This window comes from Oncorhynchus kisutch, linkage group LG1 (genome assembly GCF_002021735.2).
Source record: "Oncorhynchus kisutch isolate 150728-3 linkage group LG1, Okis_V2, whole genome shotgun sequence".
NCBI classification, from domain to species: domain Eukaryota; kingdom Metazoa; phylum Chordata; class Actinopteri; order Salmoniformes; family Salmonidae; genus Oncorhynchus; species Oncorhynchus kisutch.
The window spans coordinates 11,481,528-11,494,658 of NC_034174.2; the positions used below are offsets into that span (position 1 = coordinate 11,481,528).

Genomic DNA, 13,131 nt, shown 5'->3' on the forward strand with positions numbered 1-13,131 from the left:
ATATTATATTATTATTATTATATTATATATTATTCTACAACGTAGAAAATAGTAAAACATAAAGAAAACTCCTTGAATGAGTCGGTGTTCATACAGTCGATCCTTCAATTCACTCATACAGTAGTTCATACAGTCGATCCTTCAATTCACTCATACAGTAGTTCATACAGTCGATCCTTCAATTCACTCATACAGTAGTTCATACAGTCGATCCTTCAATTCACTCATACAGTAGTTCATACAGTCGATCCTTCAATTCACTCATACAGTAGTTCATACAGTCGATCCTTCAATTCACTCATACAGTAGTTCATACAGTCGATCCTTCAATTCACTCATACAGTAGTTCATACAGTCGATCCTTCAATTCACTCATACAGTAGTTCATACAGTCGATCCTTCAATTCACTCATACAGTAGTTCATACAGTCGATCCTTCAATTCACTCATACAGTAGTTCATACAGTCGATCCTTCAATTCACTCATACAGTAGTTCATACAGTCGATCCTTCAATTCACTCATACAGTAGTTCATACAGTCGATCCTTCAATTCACTCATACAGTAGTTCATACAGTCGATCCTTCAATTCACTCATACAGTAGTTCATACAGTCGATCCTTCAATTCACTCATACAGTAGTTCATACAGTCGATCCTTCAATTCACTTCATACAGTAGTTCATACAGTCGATCCTTCAATTCACTCATAGAGTAGTTCATACAGTCAATCCTTTAATTCACTCATACAGTAGTTCATACAGTCGATCCTTCAATTCACTCATACAGTAGTTCATACAGTCGATCCTTCAATTCACTCATACAGTAGTTCATACAGTCGATCCTTCAATTCACTCATACAGTAGTTCATACAGTCGATCCTTCAATTCACTCATACAGTAGTTCATACAGTCGATCCTTCAATTCACTCATACAGTAGTTCATACAGTCGATCCTTCAATTCACTCATACAGTAGTTCATACAGTAGACCCTTCAATTCACTCATACAGTAGTTCATACAGTCGATCCTTCAATTCACTCATACAGTAGTTCATACAGTCGATCCTTCAATTCACTCATACAGTAGTTCATACAGTCGATCCTTCAATTCACTCATACAGTAGTTCATACAGTCGATCCTTCAATTCACTCATACAGTAGTTCATACAGTCGATCCTTCAATTCACTCATACAGTAGTTCATACAGTCGATCCTTCAATTCACTCATACAGTAGTTCATACAGTCGATCCTTCAATTCACTCATAGAGTAGTTCATACAGTCAATCCTTTAATTCACTCATACAGTAGTTCATACAGTCGATCCTTCAATTCACTCATACAGTAGTTCATACAGTCGATCCTTCAATTCACTCATACAGTAGTTCATACAGTCGATCCTTCAATTCACTCATACGTAGTTCATACAGTCGATCCTTCAATTCACTCATACAGTCGATCCTTCAATTCACTCATACAGTAGTTCATACAGTCGATCCTTCAATTCACTCATACAGTAGTTCATACAGTCGATCCTTCAATTCACTCATACAGTAGTTCATACAGTCGATCCTTCAATTCACTCATACAGTAGTTCATACAGTCGATCCTTCAATTCACTCATACAGTAGTTCATACAGTAGATGCTTTATTTCACTCATACAGTAGTTCATACAGTCGATCCTTCAATTCACTCATACAGTAGTTCATACAGTAGATCCTTTATTTCACTCATACAGTAGTTCATACAGTCGATCCTTCAATTCACTCATACAGTAGTTCATACAGTCGATCCTTTAATTCACTCATACAGTAGTTCATACAGTCGATCCTTCAATTCACTCATAGAGTAGTTCATACAGTCAATCCTTTAATTCACTCATACAGTAGTTCATACAGTCGATCCTTCAATTCACTCATACAGTAGTTCATACAGTCGATCCTTCAATTCACTCATACAGTAGTTCATACAGTCGATCCTTCAATTCACTCATACAGTAGTTCATACAGTCGATCCTTCAATTCACTCATACAGTAGTTCATACAGTCGATCCTTCAATTCACTCATACAGTAGTTCATACAGTCGATCCTTCAATTCACTCATACAGTAGTTCATACAGTCGATCCTTCAATTCACTCATACAGTAGTTCATACAGTCGATTCTTCAATTCACTCATACAGTAGTTCATACAGTCGATCCTTCAATTCACTCATACAGTAGTTCATACAGTCGATCCTTCAATTCACTCATACAGTAGTTCATACAGTCGATCCTTCAATTCACTCATACAGTAGTTCATACAGTCGATCCTTCAATTCACTCATACAGTAGTTCATACAGTCGATCCTTCAATTCACTCATACAGTAGTTCATACAGTCGATCCTTTATTTCACTCCAAACCTTTGACTGGTCCTGTGTGTATTTTGTTCTTGAAAGAAGAGAAGGAACAGATTCCTACTGTGATGAGTCAGATTTCTCTGTGTGTTTGTACCATTAGTTTAGTAGAGAAAAATAACCACATAACAGTGATTACAAATAGACCCGTGTTTCCCAAACTCAGTCCTGGGGACCCCAAAGGGTACATGTATTGGTTTATATACATGTACTAGACCTTTGGGATCCCCAAGACTGAGTTTGGGAAACACTGAAATAGACCCTTCTTTGAAATATAGACATAATTATTAGTTATTGTCCTTGTATGGATGCATACACTAGGTTTATGTATTCAGGAGTGTATCCATAGGTAATCTAGAGGTTAAACATTGTGGTCCTCAAGGCACTCCTTGATGGAGTTGTGTGTTCATATCTGTCTCTGTTTCTCACTGTACCTGTCCGTAGGCGAACACAGTAGCGTTATATCCATCGAAGCAGCCCTCGATGAGTTTGTGGACGCAAGCAGCATAGATCTGTTTCTGCGCCGAGTCGATGTCGAACACAAAGTCGTACGTGAAGGCCTTGTCTTTACCCAGCAACACCTGGGGTTCCCCAGGGGTTACAAGTGTACACACGTGACAGCCCTCGATCTTCTCCTTCACCATCTGGGGACGGATCCTACACGGAACAGGACAAGAAAGAGGGGTTACAAATGGTGTTCATCATGGAAAGCCGGTGACGTCGACCACCGAATGGTGTTCATCATGGTCAATCTACGTGTAAAAGTTTGATAACGTTGTTGCGTATCAATACAGGAGAGACCCGCTGAATGGTGTTCATCATGGTCAATCTACGTGTAAAAGTTTGATAACGTTGTTGCGTAACAATACAGGAGAGACCCGCTGAATGCCGCCCGAACAAGGAGAGGAGCCGACTTGGGCGGAAGACAGCTTTGCACCGTCTTGGCATTCTCTCAACCAGCTTCACCTGGAATGCTTTTCCAACAGTCTGGAAGGAGTTCCCACATATGCTGAGCACTTGTTGGCTGCTTTTCCTTCACTCCAACTCATCCCAAACCATCTCAATTGGGTTGAGGTATGATGATTGTGGAGGCCAGGTCATCTGACGCAGCACTATTTCACTCTCCTTCTTGGTCAAATAGCCCTTACACAGCCTGGAGGTGTGTTTTGGGTACTTGTCCTGTTGAAAAACAAATGATAGTCCCACTAAGTGCAAACCAGATGGGATGGGGTATCGCTGCAGAATACTGTGGTATCCATGCTAGTTAAGTGTGCCTTGAATTTTAAATAAATCACAGACAGTATCACCAGCAAAGCACCCCCACACCATCACACCCCATCCTCCATGCTTCACGGTGGGAACCACACATGCAGGGATCATCCATTCACAAAGACATGACTCATCAAATTTGGACTCATCAGACCAAAGCACAAAATTTACCAATCTAATGTTGATTGCTTGTGTTTCTTGGCCCAAGCAAGTCTCTTCTTATTATTAGTGTCCTTTAGTAGTGGTTTCTTTGCAGCAATTCGACCATGAAGACCTGATTCATGCAGTCTCCTCTGAACAGTTGATGTTGAGATGTGTCTGTTACTTGAACTCTGTGAAGCATTTATTTGGGCTGCAATCTGAGGTGCAGGTAACTCTAATGAATTCCTCTGTAGCAGAGGGAACTCTGGGTCTTCCATTCCTGTGGCGTTTCATCATAGTTTCATCATAGCGCTTGATGGTTTTTGCGATTGCACTTGTAGAAACTTTCAAAGTTCTTGACATTTTCCAGATTGATTGACCTTCATGTCTTAAAGCAATGATGGACTGTCGTTTCTCTTTGCTTATTTGGTCTTTTACCATATAGGGCTATCTTCTGTATACCCCTACCTTGTCACAACACAACTGATTGGATCAAACACATTCAACAAATAAACTTTTAACAAGGCACACCTGATAATTAAAATGCATTCCAGGTGACTACCCCATGAAGCTGGTTGAGAGAATGCCAAGAGTGTGCAAAGCTGTCTACAAAGGGTAGCTACTTTGAAGAATCTCAAATATAAAATATATTTTGATTTGTTTAACACTTTTGTGGTTACTACATGATTCCATATGTGTTATTTCATAGTTTTGATGTCTTCACTATTATTCTACAATGTAGAAAATAGTCAAAATAAAGAAAAACCCTGGAATAAGTAGTTGTGTCCAAACTTTTGACTGGTACTGTATATATATATATATATATATTATTTAATTTAATTTAATTTTTTTAAAGGAACTGCTTTAAAGTCACTCTTAAAAGTTGTAATAGTAGAATGAACAAGATCATCATCAATTCATCATCAATTCCTCTTGTCATGTTAGTCATTCCTCTTGTCATGTTAGTCATTCCTCTTGTCATGTTAGTCATTCCTCTTGTCATGTTAGTCAATTCCTCTTGTCATGTTAGTCATTCCTCTTGTCATGTTAGTCAATTCCTCTTGTCATGTTAGTCAATTCCTCTTGTCATGTTAGTCATTCCTCTTGTCATGTTAGTCAATCCCTCTTGTCATGTTAGTCATTCCTCTTGTCATGTTAGTCAATTCCTCTTGTCATGTTAGTCAATGCCTCTTGTCATGTTAGTCAATTCCTCTTGTCATGTTAGTCAATTCCTCTTGTCATGTTAGTCAATTCCTCTTGTCATGTTAGTCAATTCCTCTTGTCATGTTAGTCAATTCCTCTTGTCATGTTAGTCATTCCTCTTGTCATGTTAGTCAATGCCTCTTGTCATGTTAGTCAATTCCTCTTGCCATGTTAGTCATTCCTCTTGTCATGTTAGTCAATTCCTTTTGTCATGTTAGTCAATTCCTCTTGTCATGTTAGTCAATTCCTCTTGTCATGTTAGTCATTCCTCTTGTCATGTTAGTCAATTCCTCTTGTCATGTTAGTCAATGCCTCTTGTCATGTTAGTCATTCCTCTTGTCATGTTAGTAATTCCTCTTGTCATGTTAGTCAATTCCTCTTGTCATGTTAGTCAATTCCTCTTGTCATGTTAGTCATTCCTCTTGTCATGTTAGTCCTCTTGTCATGTTAGTCAATTCCTCTTGTCATGTTAGTCAATTCCTCTTGTCATGTTAGTCAATTCCTCTTGTCATGTTAGTCAATTCCTCTTGTCATGTTAGTCAATTCCTCTTGTCATGTTAGTCATTCCTCTTGTCATGTTAGTCAATTCCTCTTGTCATGTTAGTCAATGCCTCTTGTCATGTTAGTCAATGCCTCTTGTCATGTTAGTCAATTCCTCTTGTCATGTTAGTCAATTCCTCTTGTCATGTTAGTCAATTCCTCTTGTCATGTTAGTCATTCCTCTTGTCATGTTAGTACTCTTGTCATGTTAGTCAATTCCTCTTGTCATGTTAGTCAATTCCTCTTGTCATGTTAGTCAATTCCTCTTGTCATGTTAGTCATTCCTCTTGTCATGTTAGTCAATTCCTCTTGTCATGTTAGTCAATTCCTCTTGTCATGTTAGTCAATTCTCTTGTCATGTAGTCATGCCTCTTGTCATGTTAGTCATTCCTCTTGTCATGTTAGTCAATTCCTCTTGTCATGTTAGTCAATTCCTCTTGTCATGTTAGTCAATTCCTCTTGTCATGTTAGTCAATTCCTCTTGTCATGTTAGTCAATTCCTCTTGTCATGTTAGTCATTCCTCTTGTCATGTTAGTCAATTCCTCTTGTCATGTTAGTCAATTCCTCTTGTCATGTTAGTCAATTCCTCTTGTCATGTTAGTCATTCCTCTTGTCATGTTAGTCATGCCTCTTGTCATGTTAGTCAATTCCTCTTGTCATGTTAGTCAATTCCTCTTGTCATGTTAGTCATCCTCTTGTCATGTTAGTCAATCCCTCTTGTCATGTTAGTCAATTCCTCTTGTCATGTTAGTCAATTCCTCTTGTCTTGTTCGCTCCAAGGTGGCATAGCAGTTCAGACGTCTTTTGTCCTCGTCTTGTCGTGTCCTGTATATATATATTTACAACTTTTTCACATACATTTTATTTTTATTTTCCATCAACTCATCTTCAAAACACTCTCCTGCAACCCGCCTCACCAATGTATATTTATAAAAAAGTATTATTTACCTCAGATCTGTAATCCTCCAAGAAGCTAGCCAGAAACTCCAGGAGGCTGGCCTGAAACTAGCCAGAAGCTAATCCAGAAGCTAGTTCAGAAGCTAGTTGGCTCCTTTACTGGCAAGTCGTTGGTGTTCAGCTAACCACGGTTTGTGGTCATCGGCTATCCTTTGGCTCGAAAGTCTATCGCCAGTTCTGTACGGCGCAGCGCGGCTCGGAGCGGAGCATACCGGACCAATTTTTCTCTCCATGTCCCTGGATTTCGACTGCTCTCTGGACATTCATGCCCGGATCTCACAGCTAGCTAGCTGCTATCCGTGTGACTATCGGCCTTCGTCGATTCCGGAGCAAACATCAATTGTTCCGGAGCTAGCAAGCTCCGTCAATCACTCCTGAGTTCCATCAATCGCACCTGGGCTGCAGTCGCCTATCCGGACCCGTTTTGCTGCCTTCGCGGAGCCCCACCGGGCCTTCACAACTGGACTGCCGACGTTATCTACCCGAAGGAGTTATTCGGCTGGCTCCTCCGTCGCGACGTTACCTGAACGCCCATCTGCGGCCTGCTAACCGTTAGCTGTCTTACCGGCTGCTATCTGAATAGACAATCGGACAATTTTTAATATTTTTTTAATTTTTAATTTTATTTTATTTTTTATTATTATTATTATTATGTTTTCTTCTTGGGCCTCTATAACTATATCTATTGTTTTTATTTTTGTTGTTGTTGTGTGATTTGGATTGATCCCCTCTACCACACGGAACCCCACTAATCTACTGACGGAGCGCAGGAGGTGGCTAACAACAGACCTCCATCCTATGCTAGCTTGCTACCGATGCCCTGGCTAGCTGTCTAAATCACCAACCAACCTCTCCACTCACCGGACCCTTTTGATCACTCGACTAAGCATGCCTCTCCTTAATGTCAATATGTCTTGTCCATTTCTGTTCTGGTTAGTGTTTATTGGCTTATTTCACTGTAGAGCCTCTAGTCCTGCTCACTATACCTTATCCAACCTATTAGTTCCACCACCCACACATGCAATGACATCTCCTGGTTTCAACGATGTTTCTAGAGACAATATCTCTCTCTTCATCACTCAATACCTAGGTTTACCTCCACTGTATTCACATCCTACCATACATTTGTCTGTACATTATACCTTGATGCTATTTTATCGCCCCCAGAAACCTCCTTTTACTCTATGTTCCAGACGTTCTAGACGACCAATTCTCATAGCTTTTAGCCGTACCCTTATTCTACTCCTCCTATGTTCCTCTGGCGATGTAGAGGTGAATCCAGGCCCTGCAGTGCCTAGCTCCACTCCTATTCCCCAGGCGCTCTCTTTTGACGACTTCTGTAACCGTAATAGCCTTGGTTTCATGCATGTTAACATTAGAAGCCTCCTCCCTAAGTTTGTTCTATTCACTGCTTTAGCACACTCTGCCAACCCGGATGTTCTAGCTGTGTCTGAATCCTGGCTTAGGAAGACCACCAAAAACTCAGACATTTTAATTCCAAACTACAACATTTTCAGACAAGATAGAACTGCCAAAGGGGGCGGTGTTGCAATCTACTGCAAAGATAGCCTGCAGAGTTCTGTCCTACTATCCAGGTCTGTACCCAAACAATTTGAACTTCTACTTTTAAAAATCCACCTCTCTAAAAACAAGTCTCTCACCGTTGCCGCCTGCTATAGACCACCCTCTGCCCCCAGCTGTGCTCTGGACACCATATGTGAACTGATTGCCCCCCATCTATCTTCAGAGTTCGTGCTGCTAGGCGACCTAAACTGGAACATGCTTAACACCCCAGCCATCCTACAATCTAAACTTGATGCCCTCAATCTCACACAAATAATCAATGAACCTACCAGGTACCTCCCCAAAACCTTAAACACGGGCACCCTCATAGATATCATCCTAACCAACTTCCCCTCTAAATACACCTCTGCTGTCTTCAACCAAGATCTCAGCGATCACTGCCTCATTGCCTGCATCCGTAATGGGTCAGCGGTCAAACGACCTCCACTCATCACTGTAAAACGCTCCCTGAAACACTTCTGCGAGCAGGCCTTTCTAATCGACCTGGCCGGGGTATCCTGGAAGGATATTGATCTCATCCCGTCAGTAGAGGATGCCTGGATATTTTTTTTAAAATGCCTTCCTAACCATCTTAAATAAACATGCCCCATTTAAGAAATTTAGAACCAGGAACAGATATAGCCCTTGGTTCTCCCCAGACCTGACTGCCCTTAACCAACACAAAAACATCCTATGGCGTTCTGCATTAGCATCGAACAGCCCCCGTGATATGCAGCTGTTCAGGGAAGCTAGAAATCATTATACACAGGCAGTTAGAAAAGCCAAGGCTAGCTTTTTCAAGCAGAAATTTGCTTCCTGCAACACTAACTCAAAAAAGTTCTGGGACACTGTAAAGTCCATGGAGAATAAGAACACCTCCTCCCAGCTGCCCACTGCACTGAAGATAGGAAACACTGTCACCACTGATAAATCCACCATAATTGAGAATTTCAATAAGCATTTTTCTACGGCTGGCCATGCTTTCCACCTGGCTACTCCTACCCCGGACAACAGCACTGCACCCCCAACAGCAACTCGCCCAAGCCTTCCCCATTTCTCCTTCTCCCAAATCCATTCAGCTGATGTTCTGAAAGAGCTGCAAAATCTGGACCCCTACAAATCAGCCGGGCTAGACAATCTGGACCCTTTCTTTCTAAAATTATCTGCCGAAATTGTTGCCACCCCTATTACTAGCCTGTTCAACCTCTCTTTCGTGTCGTCTGAGATTCCCAAAGATTGGAAAGCAGCTGCGGTCATCCCCCTCTTCAAAGGGGGGGACACTCTTGACCCAAACTGCTACAGACCTATATCTATCCTACCGTGCCTTTCTAAGGTCTTCGAAAGCCAAGTCAACAAACAGATTACCGACCATTTCGAATCTCACCATACCTTCTCTGCTATGCAATCCGGTTTCAGAGCTGGTCATGGGTGCACCTCAGCCACGCTCAAGGTCCTAAACGATATCTTAACCGCCATCGATAAGAAACATTACTGTGCAGCCGTATTCATTGATCTGGCCAAGGCTTTCGACTCTGTCAATCACCATATCCTCATCGGCAGACTCGACAGCCTTGGTTTCTCAAATGATTGCCTCGCCTGGTTCACCAACTACTTCTCTGATAGAGTTCAGTGTGTCAAATCGGAGGGTCTGCTGTCCGGACCTCTGGCAGTCTCTATGGGGGTGCCACAGGGTTCAATTCTTGGACCGACTCTCTTCTCTGTATACATCAATGAGGTCGCTCTTGCTGCTGGTGAGTCCCTGATCCACCTCTACGCAGACGACACCATTCTGTATACTTCCGGCCCTTCTTTGGACACTGTGTTAACAACCCTCCAGGCAAGCTTCAATGCCATACAACTCTCCTTCCGTGGCCTCCAATTGCTCTTAAATACAAGTAAAACTAAATGCATGCTCTTCAACCGATCGCTACCTGCACCTACCCGCCTGTCCAACATCACTACTCTGGACGGCTCTGACTTAGAATACGTGGACAACTACAAATACTTAGGTGTCTGGTTAGACTGTAAACTCTCCTTCCAGACCCATATCAAACATCTCCAATCCAAAATTAAATCTAGAATTGGCTTCCTATTTCGCAACAAAGCATCCTTCACTCATGCTGCCAAACATACCCTTGTAAAACTGACCATCCTACCAATCCTCGACTTTGGCGATGTCATTTACAAAATAGCCTCCAATACCCTACTCAACAAATTGGATGCAGTCTATCACAGTGCAATCCGTTTTATCACCAAAGCCCCATATACTACCCACCATTGCGACCTGTACGCTCTCGTTGGCTGGCCCTCGCTTCATACTCGTCGCCAAACCCACTGGCTCCATGTCATCTACAAGACCCTGCTAGGTAAAGTCCCTCCTTATCTCAGCTCGCTGGTCACCATAGCATCTCCCACCTGTAGCACACGCTCCAGCAGGTATATCTCTCTAGTCACCCCCCAAAACCAATTCTTTCTTTGGCCGCCTCTCCTTCCAGTTCTCTGCTGCCAATGACTGGAACGAACTACAAAAATCTCTGAAACTGGAAACACTTATCTCCCTCACTAGCTTTAAGCACCAACTGTCAGAGCAGCTCACAGATTACTGCACCTGTACATAGCCCACCTATAATTTAGCCCAAACAACTACCTCTTTCCCAACTGTATTTAATTTTTATTTATTTATTTATTTTGCTCCTTTGAACCCCATTATTTTTATTTCTACTTTGCACATTCTTCCATTGCAAAACTACCATTCCAGTATTTTACTTGCTATATTGTATTTACTTTGCCATCATGGCCTTTTTTGCCTTTACCTCCCTTCTCACCTCATTTGCTCACATTGTATATAGACTTGTTTATACTGCATTATTGACTGTATGTTTGTTTTTACTCCATGTGTAACTCTGTGTCGTTTTATCTGTCGAACTGCTTTGCTTTATCTTGGCCAGGTCGCAATTGTAAATGAGAACTTGTTCTCAACTTGCCTACCTGGTTAAATAAAGGTAAAATAAAAAAATTAATATATAAAAAATGTTAGTCATTCCTCTTGTCATGTTAGTCATTCCTCTTGTCATGTTAGTCAATTCCTCTTGTCATGTTAGTCAATTCCTCTTGTCATGTTAGTCATTCCTCTTGTCATGTTAGTCAATTCCTCTTGTCATGTTAGTCAATTCCTCTTGTCATGTTAGTCAATGCCTCTTGTCATGTTAGTCAATTCCTCTTGTCATGTTAGTCAATTCCTCTTGTCATGTTAGTCAATTCCTCTTGTCATGTTAGTCAATTCCTCTTGTCATGTTAGTCATTCCTCTTGTCATGTTAGTCATTCCTCTTGTCATGTTAGTCATTCCTCTTGTCATGTTAGTCAATTCCTCTTGTCATGTTAGTCAATTCCTCTTGTCATGTTAGTCAATTCCTCTTGTCATGTTAGTCAATTCCTCTTGTCATGTTAGTCATTCCTCTTGTCATGTTAGTCATTCCTCTTGTCATGTTAGTCATGCCTCTTGTCATGTTAGTCAATTCCTCTTGTCATGTTAGTCAATTCCTCTTGTCATGTTAGTCATACCTCTTGTCATGTTAGTCAATTCCTCTTGTCATGTTAGTCAATTCCTCTTGTCATGTTAGTCAATTCCTCTTGTCATGTTAGTCATGCCTCTTGTCATGTTAGTCATTCCTCTTGTCACGTTAGTCATTCCTCTTGTCACGTTAGTCATTCCTCTTGTCATGTTAGTCAATTCCTCTTGTCATGTTAGTCATTCCTCTTGTCACGTTAGTCATTCCTCTTGTCATGTTAGTCATTCCTCTTGTCATGTTAGTCAATTCCTCTTGTCATGTTAGTCATTCCTCTTGTCATGTTAGTCATTCCTCTTGTCACGTTAGTCATTCCTCTTGTCATGTTAGTCATTCCTCTTGTCATGTTAGTCATTCCTCTTGTCATGTTAGTCATTGCATAACTTAGAGAGATATTTATAACTTGTCAGAAATGTCCAGATCAACTAGCCCATGTCAGCTAACAATTTGGATTTATTTGGATTTTTAACCCATAGATATTATTGTACATTTTTGGGGGTCACGCAAATATTGCATGAATACACATTAGACATGGCAAAATGTATAGAATTGCAATAAATGCAATAAATGTTTCTTTAAAACAGCAACATTTTCTTTGCACCCCATGACATAATGTGACATAATGTGACATAATTGCAGGAAATAAGATTAAAGCTGAATTCTCTCCACCAACAAGAGGGTTGTAAACAGTTTGTGTCATGAACAGTGGTCGTGCCCATGGGTGTGTGTGCAGGGGGGCACGGGATGCTCGCACAATGCTGGAAGGGGGGGGGGGGGGTCTCGGACACTCTTGGAATAAATTATGCAGATTCAGCTAATAACTTTAATCTGGACTAAACCATGACCAAGCAAAACACAGTGTATCTCCCACTAACCTCCTAACACCCTCAGGAGATACTCCTACCCATAGAGACACACTCACACACACACACACACACACACACACACACACACACACACACACACACACACACACACACACACACACACACACACTCCCAGCCCATAGAGATGAACCCCCCTATGAGACCACACCAGAATCTCTTCCCCTATGTTCTCTCCATATGAGCAGCTGCACACACTCATCAATTCACACTGCGCTCACACACACACACACACACACACACACTCCCAGCCCATAGAGATGAACCCCCCTATGAGACCACACCAGAATCTCTTCCCCTATGTTCTCTCCATATGAGCAGCTGCACACACTCATCAATTCACACTGCGCTCACACACACACACACACACACACACACACACACACACACACACACACAGACAGACACACACAGCGCTCACACACACACACACACACACAACACACACACAGACAGACACACACAGCGCTCACACACACACACACACACACACACACACACACACACAACACACACACAGACAGACACACACAGCGCTCCCACACACACAGACACACACAGCGCTCACACACACAGACACACACAGACACACACAGCACTCCCACACACA

At 41.7% G+C, this 13,131-nt stretch overlaps 1 protein-coding gene across 1 annotated transcript in view; it reads right to left on the reverse strand.

Annotated features, from left to right (window-relative positions):
• Positions 1-13,131, reverse strand: part of LOC109880498 (kinesin-like protein KIF21B) — a 145,251-nt gene that overhangs the window by 78,089 nt on the left and 54,031 nt on the right. The window contains 1 exon segment of the mRNA XM_031826892.1: positions 2,831-3,053. Within this exon segment, the coding sequence (XP_031682752.1) occupies positions 2,831-3,053 (223 nt within the window).